At 46.5% G+C, this 13,205-nt stretch overlaps 1 protein-coding gene across 3 annotated transcripts; it reads right to left on the bottom strand.

The window, feature by feature from the left end:
• Nucleotides 1–3,055: 3,055 nt before the first annotated feature.
• XAF1 (XIAP associated factor 1) lies at nt 3,056–13,170 on the bottom strand. Of its 3 annotated transcripts, none has more exons than XM_080398220.1 (9): nt 13,078–13,170; nt 12,381–12,444; nt 9,625–9,760; nt 8,580–8,636; nt 7,544–7,796; nt 6,666–6,733; nt 6,061–6,393; nt 5,509–5,578; nt 3,056–4,589 (listed from the first exon to the last, which is right to left on the bottom strand). In XM_080398220.1, the coding sequence occupies exons 2-9, from the start codon at nt 12,410–12,412 to the stop codon at nt 4,567–4,569; spliced, it is 972 nt and encodes a 323-aa protein (XP_080254346.1). In that variant the 5' UTR covers nt 12,413–12,444; nt 13,078–13,170; the 3' UTR covers nt 3,056–4,566. The 3 variants fall into 3 exon arrangements, with proteins under 3 accessions (XP_080254346.1, XP_080254344.1, XP_080254345.1); XM_080398218.1 differs by lacking the exon at nt 13,078–13,170 and adding an exon at nt 12,796–13,071; XM_080398219.1 differs by lacking the exon at nt 13,078–13,170 and having other exon boundaries at nt 3,056–4,586; nt 12,381–12,732.
• Between the last annotated feature and the right edge of the window lie 35 nt (nt 13,171–13,205).

The raw sequence follows: 13,205 nt of genomic DNA on the forward strand, positions 1-13,205 counted from the left end.
TCTGGCCACCACCCTCACACTGATGAGTACAAGCGCAGCTTCCCAACGGCCGCTGTGAACGTCTTCCTCATTAACCACCTGCACGGGCTTGCCGAGCCTTTGCAGTCACCATTCATGGCAGTTATCACTACACTTCATGGTGTAGAAACTAAATGCCACCTTTTTACAAAACCAAGAGAAGTTACCGAATTTTGCTTTTAAAACCAAGCTGTTGGCCTGATGGGCATGTTTACCACCCTGCTCCCTACCCGTGCCTGGTAGGGGTCTGCATTAAACAGTTTGCGTTAAATCCATGGAGGAATCTGCCAGCGGCGTTTCAGGGACAATATGGTGTGACGCATAAGGATGCACAGCTATACATAAGGCTGCTATCCTTTCAACATGTTCTTCTGTCTTCCAGGGAGCAATATTATTCTTGACAGCCGTTAAAAGGAACTGATCTAAGTAGCTGCACCACTTCTGCACAGATCCAGGCAAAGACAGCATCTAGGCCTGCGGACTGCGGGGAATGTGCCTTTCTGAAATCAAAGAAATACACAGCACTGAAACTACCAGCAGTCACTCAATTCATTTACCTTTAATGCTCAGTCTCCCCCACTGCTTACTTGTACTTTTACTGCATTTCTTTCTGAATTGCTGGGGAAAATGTTAATATACCATAGATGACCAGCCACAGTAATCTGTCTAATAGTATGTTCAGTTTTTGTGGGTTTTTTGCTAACTAATCAAACAAGTAGTTGGGCTCAAGTTTCTGCCAAGTTTTATCCCAATGTGACTCAATTCAAGCAACCCAGAAAGCCCTTCAACAGCGAATGAAGAGCTGTCAGTCATGACGTACTATGCAAGTTATGTAGTTGGGTATGGTTTGAAAAAAATGCGCTGCTTATTTTTTTCTTTAAACATGCTAAAGTGGTATGGGAGCCTTGTGTTGGCTCTTAACAGACAACTTTTACCCTTTTATTGAAAATCCCCATCCCATAGGAGACAGTGGTAAGTACTGAGATCCCGCGTTGTCCTGTGCAGCAGAACTACTAAGAAGCAGCAGTGGGCAAATCCAAATATAGGTCATTCAGCTTCTCCCCACCAGCTCACTGCAGGTTATATTGTCAGTTTAATGTCTTCATTTAGTTCCTTCTGCTTCCCATAATGCTGCTTTCAAATCACAACAGTATATGGGAATAGGATATGCCAGCTGGCTTTGCAGTTTTTTGTACACACAAAACTCCTGCCTTCAAATGAGATTAACCTTCAAGCAAAACAAAAAAAGACACCGCACACAGTGTAGTGCAGGAGAAGCCACCCGCACGCAGCACCTAGGAAATGGGCAAATACAAGGTGTGCTTCACTCCGGTATCTCACAGATTTGTATTAAAGTTTTCACTATGACAAAAGATTGATTAAAAGAAAATGTATGGAAAGGCACATGGGTAAGTTTTTACTGGGGAAGGAGGGTCATACAGAAATGGGTTGCCTCCTGCCACAGCTAAAGAACAAAAATGTGTCTTAAGCTGCAGGGTAAAACACTGAAATCCCAGTGTATCTGAAACAGCAGCAGCGTCTCAGGAGTACGATGCCATATTCTCTGAGTACCCGTCGTGATGAGGCTGAGCTTCCTTTTCTTACTCAGAATTATACTTTTAATCTGATAATAATTTTCTGCTTGGTAAATGCAACCTGTCTTTTTTATTTTTTTAAGAAACAGACAATAACAAAACAAAGCCTCATTACCAAGCAGAACGATTGCACATTTTTTTGCGTTTTTTGCACTTATTTTTATGGTTTCTCGAGTATCTTCCAGTTCTTTCTCCCAGGGCAAATCCAGGCCAAGCTCTTAAAGCTTTCCCTGTTGGGCAGGGACGAGCACTTTGATTCCTTATTGCCATCTAGTGACCACAGGCACTTCCACTGTCACACCGAACCGGGTTACCGCTCCGGCGGATCTTGAAGCCGAGGAGAGCAGAAGAGAACGGCAGCTCGTTTCTGCCCCTTGAGGCCGCGCCGCCCCCTCCGTGCCCCGCAGGGCCCCTGGGGGCTCAGGACCGCGGTGAGGGGCTCGGCCAGCGGGCAGCCATCCCGCGCAGGCAGCCGTGCGCGGTCCCCCGGGGGCGGGGAGGGCTCGGGGACCGGCGACGTTCGCTCCCCGGGGGGGAGGCGCCGGATGGCTTTCAGCTTTTTTCGAGACCCTCCAGGGCTGCTGTGGTTTGGCCCCCCTTTCCTGGGGGCTCACACGTGGCGCGTGCCCGCGCAGACGCGCCGCCCCCGCCGTGCACCGCTCCGCACCGCACCGCTCCGCATCGCGGGCCGCGCCGGGCCCGGGCGCGGGGCTGGCGGCTTGCTCTGGGCCGACAAAACCGATGCTTTTGTCGCCCTTAACTCAGCTGGGAGCCCCAGGCGACCGGCCCCTGCGGCGAGTGCCGCGGGCCGAGCTGCCGCGAGGCGGCGGGCAGCGGGGCAGGGAGGCGGGGGGTGCCGGGCCAGCCCGCCCCCGGCTCTCGCTCGCCGCCGCGACGCAGCGCAGCCCACGCCGGTACCGCCGGCAGCCGCACGGTGGCACTGCAGCACCGCCGCCGAACGGCCCCGCCGCGCTCCGGAGGGCGCCGGCCCTTCCCGGGTGGGCCGGGCCTCGCCGCGGCCGGGGGACCGATGGGCCCCAACCCCGCGCCGGGCTGTTCTAGGTGCAAAGCATCTTCCGCTGCGTCTGGGCGGCAAAGCTTTCAAAGTTCCTTCTCGAAAGGGATGAAAATGTTTTCCTCTTTCCCTGTATAAAGATTTAGCCAGTGGAATACGAGCGGCCTGCCCACGTCGTCTCCAAACTGGTTTCACTTATTTGCTGTGAACTCTCTCCAGACCGTGACACGTTTACCTGCTTTCTTCAAACAGGCTTCGAGGAACAATACAGGAGGAGTTCCGGGCGGGAGCTGGTAATTCCAGCATTGCTGGGACCTGCACAGACCCCAAAAACCACAACACAGCAAGTTTACACTTGTGTGGAGACCTCTCAAGTCCATTGCTGTCATGAGTATCAAAGAATAGTAAGACTGTTAAACTATGTGAGTCTAATGAGCGCAGAGTAAAAATGGATAAATTTATGCATAGAGTTATAGACCTTTAAGGAACATGCTTTCACAGACCTTTCCTCTGCCTCCAAATATAGAAAACTGCATTTCATAGCACCACATTCAATGTTAGACTTGCTTACCAGAAGTTCAGAACAATTTTTTAAAAGCTTAGAATAAACCTCACTGAGAGCACCGTCTCGGACCATGTTTGAAACACCCTTCTTAAAACGTGGTCAGAGTACTCCTGCAAGCTCTCATGCAGTTCACAGGCACCGATCAGCAAAACACCCGGGACAGACAGGGAGTGAAGTCATGCACTCTTGCCCTTTGAGTTGCAGCATTGCAGATTCCGACTAATGAGGCCTGAATGCATGTAAGAAAAGCTGTTGATTGTTAGTCTCTGTGCTGCAGAGGTTAAGGGAGCCTCAGAAGCTGCTAACGCTTGCCAGGCCACCTGACCAGCTGCTGTCCTGCTCACAATGCTGGCAAGTACTATTTCACAAGGTTGGAAGTACTATTCTTGGAATGCCCATTGATGCAATTTCAGCTCAGTCTGGCCCATATAGACATGCCTAAGATATGCATAAATGAGCCTGGCCCCTCGCTGAATCACTGGAAGAGTTTATGAACTTGCCTGACTGCATCCCATGTGTGCTTGTGCATAAATGATGCAGATATCAACAAGTTTGGATCTGAGAAGATGTTTTCCAAATTGCAGGTCAGCACATGTACATCAGTTCCAGCCATTAGCTTGTAAGATTGAACACTGCTAAAGGTGGATGAGAGGAAAACAGTACCTTGTAGTAAAACCATTCTGTTAACACGTTTTATAGTGTTTACAGCTGCAAGATGCCAAGCAGCAAAGGCTGCTTCACAAATGTTCATGGATGTTAGCATAAGGTATCCACTGACCCCTGATGTTTAACTTCCCCACCATTGGACTCTTACCAGTTTCCATTTGTCTATCAGAAGATGAATCCCCTCAGTTATCCTTGGATGTGTCTGCAATCTCCCGAGACTAAGCTGTTTGTGCTAGCTAGGTTCAGTGGTTCACTGATGTGAAGGAGAGCAGGACTGAATATTTTTTAATTTCACTGGATCATGCCCTGAAAAACACTAAGGTCTCAGCTCTCAGTAAGGGCAAGGGGAATTGGCGGCACTCACCAAAACATGGACTTCTGAATTCCTTATTTCCCCCTCTCCCCTAGAACAAACATTTTTAAATAAGTTGCTCTCCCTGCTGAAGTGGGCAGAAGAAGTACATTCCTAAGCCAAGCTTACAGAGAAACACTTGAAATGACAACAGCTGTTGGGCCTACACCACTTTTACAGTTTTCTGGTGAAACGTTTTAAATGCCTTTCTTGATAAGGAATAAAAATCAGGTCACTCTTCGTTCTTGATCCAGCGTAGGAAGTCACTTTTATTTGTCAATAAAGCTATTTTAGCCTTTTGCTAAAGCTGAGCTGAAGCTTCAATCTGAAGATGTGCCTTTATTTCCAGATTTATTCATGAGAGCTGTAGAAAGTCTTCTGTAAAAAAAACGAAGCCCAGTTATGAGTGTTTTTAAGGCTTCAGTTTTACAGCCTTCCTATGTCATCACTCAGTTGAACAATGTAAAAAAACCCCACAATGCAAGTCAAATAATCCGTGTAATGACCATGTACTTTTATTTCAAGACTAGAGTCCTGTAATTCAGAACAAGACAAACCCCCTATTTCTCACTTTGGTGCTTTCTCTCTTTAATTTACAAGGAGAGGGAAGTCTTACCGGGAGAAGTAATACCTCATTCACCAAACCAAGTAGGAAAAGGACACATTGAGAAAAACTGCTTTCAGTTTCACTTAATTAGTTGCACAGAGAGGAAATGATACTGCTGAGGAACTGAAAAGCAGAGGGGGATGTTAGCAAACAGAGAAGTGTTAAGATTCACAGCCTGTCTGGGACAGGGTAAAGAAAGAGACTTACTGCCTATGGACCAGTGCAAACTGAACTGCAGGTAACACCCAGCTTCTACAGAATATGTGATTTTTACTATGGAGAAAAAATAATTTTACTTCTTGTCTTCTGAAAGTATTCTTTAAGTCTCCATTCAGCGTTGGAGCAGACAGACCTGTGACAGAACATTTGTTCTGTGAAACCTTTTATGCTGATCTCTGCTTATAGTAGGGAAGGTACTGTACTGTACTGTCGTAGTAGCATAATTTGGGAGGCACAACACATGTTAGTCTGAGTCAAAAGAGTGAAAACATACTGGCTCTGAAGAAATGCTTGCTTAATGCAACCTCATAGGAACCCACTGTGTGTTGGAATCTAAAGAGCTTGGTGATATTCTGAGGATTAGCTTTTCTAGACACTTCCTGTGCAAAATATCCCATTGTTCCTATTAACCCAACACAGAATAATCCTGAATGATTAATTCTATTTAAAATTTCTGAAATTCTGCAGTACCTTTTTCTCCATGGCTTGATTTTTGTTTCATGCTAGCATTTTTCAAAGATGTCAAGCGTAGACATTTGATCTAGAAAAATATTACAGGATAATTTAACATCACATTCAATATGCAATCACATTCAGTAGGGAGACAACTGGGCCCCTCTTTCGGGATGGAAAATTACCTAACTTTCCATCTCTGATGCAGCTGAGATATAATCATACTATTCACTTAGCAGGAACTGTTATCAGCCTTCAGCAAATAAGGACAGTTGCTGAGGACTTCTCAGGATCTGAGATTAAAATTAATGGCTTGACTCATGGCTATCATTTTCCTAAAATTCAAGCAGACTACAGGCAACGGATCTTGTTTGTGTAGATGTGAGCGTAAGTAGTCAATAGAATTAACAAATTCCATGCTTTACAGAGAGACTGTACCTATGGCCGGCATTTCAAGAAACTATGGAATCCAGAAATGGGCAGTAGGACCCCAGGCAGTGTGGAGATTAGTGACCCTGTAGGTATGGCCCTCTGCATGTAGGAGGCAGAGCCCAACGTGTCATTTCTCACCTCATGTTTCTGAAGGGTTGGAAGCGGCAGAAGGATGTTGCAATGGGCACAGGTCACCAGCATGTCGAAACACTGAGGTGATGTGGGAAGTCCGCCTCTTGTGGGAGAGGGAAAGCCAATCTTTTTGTTCTTTGGAGGTTTAAGCGAAGTTTTGGAGGTCAATGTCTGGTCCCTTTCTTTCTCTTTGGGACGGACATCTTTCCACATCTTTGCATTCTTGGAGCGGGAAGAGGGAGCCAGGGAGGAAGATGACTCTGGTGGATCACTGCTGAGTTCTGAAGCTGACTGGCCAGCAAGAACCTTTGTCAGCTTATGAGCTGCACTGCACTTAATCTGTTAAAAAGAAAGCATGCATAATAAAATGAAGATTGGCATTACACCTAACTGTGCGGTGTGCTGTGATTTGTGACAGACTGAGTCATGGGGAGGGACAGTGGACAACACCTCACAGAGATGCTTCAGCTGAACACATTGTGTTGTGAAACTGTAGTTCAAAGAGCCAAGACACATTGCCCTTTCTTACCTGATACACAGCTTTTCAGAGAAATAACATGGCTGGAAATTAAGCACAGACCATTCTCTTGTTCAGTTTCAAATGAGCTTACCAGATGTTGGGAGTACTGGTCATCTGCAAATGACTTATTGCACTTCTGACAAAGATTGCCACCAGTACCTTCAGAAGGGGGGGGGAAAAAGATATTGAGAGAAACACAGTACGAGACTAGTCATCTAGACAGGCTGCTCAGATCTACTTATCATCACTGATTCTACAGAAACACAGAATGCTGATTCCACCGGCCAAGAAGGAATTAGAGCTATGACTACATTTTGCCTTTGGCACCACTCAAAACCAATACACCATCCCCTCTCGCAAACTTCAGCTTTTGTGGAATTTGAAATTCCACTGCAGCTGCATGTTTTGGGGCTCAGGATGCTTCACTCCTACCCTGGCCTAGCTAATTCTGTTGCTAGGGGTTTTTGCTTTCTATAGCTTATTTTGCCAACCACTGCACCTACCAATGCCTGTTCTTTTCTGGAATCATTGACAGGATTCACGATTATTATTTTTTTTTTGTCTCAACATACACTGCCCAATACCTTAGGCCTAATAAAGCTGCTCTTAACATCAAAAAATCAAAGTATGCCCCATAGGCTTTATATATGAAGTAGGAGAAAGTTCTAAATTGTATTTTCTCCTGTGTGACAAACAGAAAGACAAAGAAGTTCCACTTATTTTCTGACAGAAGGAATTTAACTTCCAGGATATAAGGGAGGCATAAAAGAACAGGCCAATGAGCTACCAGTCAGTGGAACCATCCTGGCTTTACAATAACCAGCATAATAGAAAGCAACACTTGGCCCTTTCATTGTGGTTGGTTAAACAATCCCCTCCCCCTACTGAGAACTGTAGAAAAGGCAGGAGAATTTTCACTGAGATTTAACAGAGTTGACCCAGTCTATAACAATGAGGAATTTTGCTTACCAGTGGGGTAAAGAAATGTCGCATTAGTGTGTGCTTCGCTGGCTTGAAAGTTCACATCCTTATGATGGGACAGACCACTGTTCTGACAAATGTCTCTGTGTTTGTTCTGGTCTTTGTACATGATGTATTTGTTACACCCCCAACACCACTCTGTTCGGCTGGCACAGGTGTTCAGGTGTTCCTGCAGCTTGTCGAAGGGCATTTCAAGCTCACAGATCTGGCATTTCACTGCTTTTTTGAGGCACTCCTTGGTCTGCACATGAATAGAGGAAATCATGCAAAATTTCCATCAATACTAAAGGAGGGCATTGGGTAAGGGCAATGAGTGACTGTTTAAGAACACCCTCCTTAAGGGGTATCTATACAACTAAAAGCAGGTTTAGCTGTATTAGGAGTTCACCTATCTAGGCCATCTTTAATTTAGGATGATTTAGGCAACACAAGGCGAAGTCAAAATAAATAGCAGTGAAGATGTTCTGTGTCGGTACAGGTTAGCAACAGAGCTGAAGCCCACCTAGAAAATTCCAATACTTCAGTTACTACCACCAGAGGAAGCCTACTGGTGTCTTCACTGCTTTGGTTCCTTGAAATGGTTAGACTACAGCTAGCATGCACAGACTGCTCCCACTTCCCAGCCTCTGCCAATTCTTTTGTGTATCTTCTCCTTAGTTGCTTCCTTGACTCTTGCTTTGTATAACCAATCCTTTGGAAAAGCATGAGTGTGGGGGCAGGATGGAAATATCTTTGAGAAGTCCTCCAAGACCATCAGCTTTAGGTGCCAAGGATGAGAAAGTAATATATTATCTCCTGGAACAGACTGTCCCGTCCCAACTGGGCAGGCAATCACATATACTTATTTAAAAGAGGGAAAAGGTATGCCAAAACATTGCAGCTGTTGAAAGGTTTAAGTTTCTTCATGGTCCAAGACAGGAGTTAGGGATTTACATGTTTTTGCTGTTAAACCATTAGTGTGATTGCTGGTGGCTGGTCAAAGGGGTCAGCCTAGAAGGTAAAAAGTACTGCACTCCACATTTACCTCATGATGCTCCAACTGGTATTGCTGCATGCTTTGGTGACAAAGATTACATCTGACCTGCAAGGAAAACATACAGTAGTTCATTGAGAGCATAGGAAAATGATTAATGCTTTCATATGTCAATACAACTTCAAGCTGCTGATACGGTCTTCCTGTCATTTTCATCCCAACCACCCACAAGCTGTCAGTGAAATTTTGATTCTGTCCTCAAATTCCCGAGATTACAGCTATCTGATGATTCTGCAGTACGCTGTCATTCTGTGTGACGATCCAGTTCTCAAAAGTACCCATGTGAAATGCAAAGTGTGATGTGAAACAGAGTACGTATTCAAAATTTTGACTGAGGTTTAACTTAAAACTATAGGTCTGATATTCAGCTAGTCTAAATTATAACAGCCCCTCTGAAAACACAGGAGGTACGCTAGTTTTCTATAGGTTTGCCATGAGAGCTATTCATGTGTTTTGCTAAGTAACTGAAATCAATGGAATTGCCAAAACAATAAAACTGGTGAAACAGATTAAAAAGTCATGCCTGTGTGTCCATGCTTCAGCATAGTATCTCTACCTACAGGATTCCTAATGCTATACTAAAAATGCTATTGCCTCACTATATGAAGAGCTGATAAATTTACTCTGCCAATTCACTTTTGTTAAAAAAGTGCATTGATGTCATAGCTTCATGCAAGCAAGGTTTATGGCAGATCAGGTACTGTCTGACTTCCTCTAATCAAATAATTTAACTTGCATGCTCTGGCTAATTCACAAGCACTAGAAGCATGTATTCATCCCTGATCTGTAATTTGTATTGCTGAGGAAACTGAGATACCACAGTGGAAGCTTTATTCTCTTTAAGCTGAGTGTGTAATAAGATCAAAAGGTGCTGTAACCAGGCCTGAAGGGTCATATCACACCCTTAGAGATTTTGCGGTCAAACAATAACAGAAGTTCAAATCTAGTTAATATAGAGCACAAAACCATGAACATGCTACTTCAGGGCTGGCAGAGCTTTTCGCTATTTGCAAGAATATTTGTAGCCATTCCTCACCTGCTTGTGTGCTCCTGCTTGATGGTCTTTCATATCCTTTTGGGCAACTGGTTCATCACATTCTGGACAGAGAGTGAGAAACCGCAAGCAGTGGGCCTCATGGAGGGAGAAATTGGCAGCAGACACATCTCGTTTACTACCAAGCACATACATGGGAAAGAGAGAAAATTAAATGAACTGGTGTGGTGGGCTGACCCTGGCCAGCAGCCAGGCATCCTCACAGCTGCTCACTCACCACCACCCCACCACATACAACAGTGAGATGGGGGTGGAAATAGGAAGAACAGAAGTGATAAAATTTGTAGGTTGAGATAAAGACAGTTTAATACTTGAATGGGGTCGAGGGGAACAAATGCAGCAAACGACATCACTCACCAACCTGTGCCCAACCAGTCTTTGAACAACAGCCCCCTTGGAAGCAAAAAAACCCCTGAAAAAACCTCCAACCCTGTTTTTCCTCTAATGTAGTTTTTATTCCTGAGCATGAGGTTATACAGCACTGAATATCACTTTGGTCACTTGGCGGGGTGGGGTGGGAGGTGGGGTGGGTGGGCAGGGGACAAGTAGAGTGGGGAAAACCAGAAAACCTTCACACCATGGAAGCGCTGTTCAGCAAAAGCCAAACCCTGCTGTGTTATCAACACTGGTTTAGCCACAAATACAAAACACATCACCACTGGGGCTGCTAAGAAGAAAATTAACTTAATCCCAGCCAGACCCAGTACAACTGGTTAAAATTCAGGTAGTCTGTCCCTAAAAACTAGAAACAAGTATTTGTCTTTCTGATTCATTTTAATGAGACATTTAGAGACCGGTTTTTGTTACTCATTCTCTTCTGCCATATTACCAGGAATGCTTCTGAAAGCGACAGGGCTGCTGCTGGAGGCTCCTGGTACATTTGTCCAACAATTGTTTCAGGAAAAACTCTGGCTGTTGTTTACATTGCTTACAGATGTGGAAAGAAAAGAAGGGCCCCTCTTCTGGGTGTCCTCTAAGGCATCACAAAATTTACAGCTCTGTGGCTCCCAGTGGACCCATTTAAGGTAGCCTAGACAAGCAGCTGCCCTGTTCAGATGCTGAGATATACAGATATCACCATACTCTGTGGGTTCAGAAAGAGCAACTTCAGTTTATCTGAGAAATCACCTATTTGATTTCAATAGCTGATGTGTTCACAATATCAATGATAAGAATTGAGATCCAGTTCAACAAGGCTTGAGTAAGATCTCCTGAAGAAGCTTCCAGGTGCAAACTTTAAGCAGTGTAAAACTTCCATTGCTTCCCTTGAAACAGCTTCAGGATGACTGAGGTGCACACTGGCTGATTTTCTGACTTCCTCTGCCAGAAGCACCTTGGACCCTGATCCCATGGGACCTGTCCTAGGATGTCTGCCTCACTGCCCTCACTTCAGGCTCAGAGAAATTACTGCACCGGGCAAGGTGAGGTATATCGCTGTCATTTCAAAGCCTTTACTGCAGCAGCCCCAGGACTGTGCAGCAGGAAGTTACTGATGCTGAACACAAGAGTGATGCTCCTTAGGACTTGGCAGCTGGAGGTAAGCCCATGCAACCTTTCCGGCCTAGAAGAGTAGGAAGACTGTCTGAAAGGACACGGACCCTTCCAGCTCTGCTACTTCAAGGATATCAGGCAGAATACCTGATGCCATTTTGCCTTTCCACACTAGTCTTTGTTCCCAACTCTGACATCACATCTGGGCCACAGATCCAACCTGCCCAACATAACTGCTGGTCACTCAGTGTTGAGGGAATGCTGGTATGAGGCCACATGAATTACGAACAGCCCAGCCTCAAGACAGAGCAACCACAGAAAAAAAACCCAACAAACCCTGGGGCACTAAACTCTTCTAATTTTCTTAAAGAAGGTTATGTTGCCTTAAGAAAATTTACTTTAGACATGAGGAGAGGCTTCTCATGATCATGATGGATAAGCAATGGAATGGATTTCCTGTGGGAATGTGTCATCTCTGTCACCAGAGTTTTTAAGAATTGGTTAGAGGCATCTATCAGAAGTTTCAGGCAAAGTGGGTCTGCCAAGGAGTCCTGTTGGCAGCAGTTGCTCTATTTGAAGCATCCCTTACAACCTTTCAGACATAATGCGCCCGCTTTCTTTGTGCAAGGCTAAGCACTGGTTTTCCTTTATGGCTAAACAAAATGGAGGCTAAGCTAGTGTTTAACCTTTCTAAGTTCGACTCTTTTTTTAATTGCAGTGCTTCGTAGTCTTCATTCATATAATTTGCCCAATGACCTGGCTACTAGTTGAGATACAGCAAGCTATGATATCCTCACGGCACCTTTCAGCCTACTATTCTGAGATAGCCAATTACCCTGAAAAAAATGAACGTTCTATCACTTAATGGCAAGTACAGCAACAGAAAGAAACACCGTCCATGGGGGGAAACTGAGGCAGCTACTGGGTTTGGCACAGTCCCTGCACTAGATACTGCAAAACTACCCACAGTGATACTATGTAAAAAGAGAACATGCAGCATGGAAGAAGGCTATAGAAGGCACCTTGCTGGAGACAGCAGATCAGCAAGAAAGCAGCAACCTGGAAATCTGAAAATGCGTACAAATTTTTTTTTTTATTATTACTCAATGGCTACATACACCCCTCCTGACATGTAGTTCTTCTTCTTCTCCCCGTTACAGGAGACCTAGGTAACATCAAAGAAAATCCTAGAAAACTCTTGAAATCCCTGCTCTTTGTAGGGGTGGAGAGGGAGAAGGATCTCTTACCAATTTTTGCAGAACCTGGTCTCTTCTGTCATTTTTCTTTTTATTCTGCTGGGTATCCTTTCTTCTAAGAGCAGAGAAGGGGAAAAAAAACCGAAACTGAAAGCCTCTGTTGCAGTAACTCCACCCCAAAGAGATGCTTAGCCAAAAATTCTTTAAAGGAGAAACAGCACCATCGCCGACAAGTACGAGTGTGAGGTTAGCTCGCTAGTCCTGGGAGGAACCACGGGGAGCCACCTCCCTGCTTTCCCACACAAGTTTAATTTGCAGTAGCCGGTGCGGGCTGCGGCCCGGGACCACCCGAGGCAGGCGGAGAAGGATGGGTGTCCGCCGCCGCTGCCGCCGGGCCCGGCCAGCCCCGGCCCACCCCCGCGCCACCCCCGCGCCTGGCCGGCCTCTCCCGCCCACTGCAGGATACCTGACGCCGCGGAGGAGCCGGCGGGCCCATGGCTCCCCGCGGAGGGAGGCGGCAGGCTGTGGGGGGAGGTGGCCGGCAGCGGGACACTGCCTGGCTGCGTCCCCACGAGGGCCGCGGGGCGCCCTGCAGCCACCGTGCCCCCGCTCCTGGAGGGCAGCGGCGCTGGGCAGCCCTCGGGCCCCGTTCCTGCCCAGCGCCTGCGGGGCGAGTCAGGCGGGTGTAGCAGCGGCACCTGCCCAGGGGAGCCCTGCCGGGAGCACGGCAGCCCGCCCGTACGCTTACCTTCCGGGGCCTCCGCCGGGAACCGCAACGTGGCAGCTGACCAGGCCGCGGGCTGGGTCGGGCCGGGCCCCACAGGGCCGCCTGCGGGCTGCTGCCCCGTGCACCACAGCTGGTGCCTGCTCGGCCAC

Source organism: Falco punctatus (genome assembly GCF_963210335.1).
Source record: "Falco punctatus genome assembly, chromosome: 1".
NCBI lineage: Eukaryota > Metazoa > Chordata > Aves > Falconiformes > Falconidae > Falco > Falco punctatus.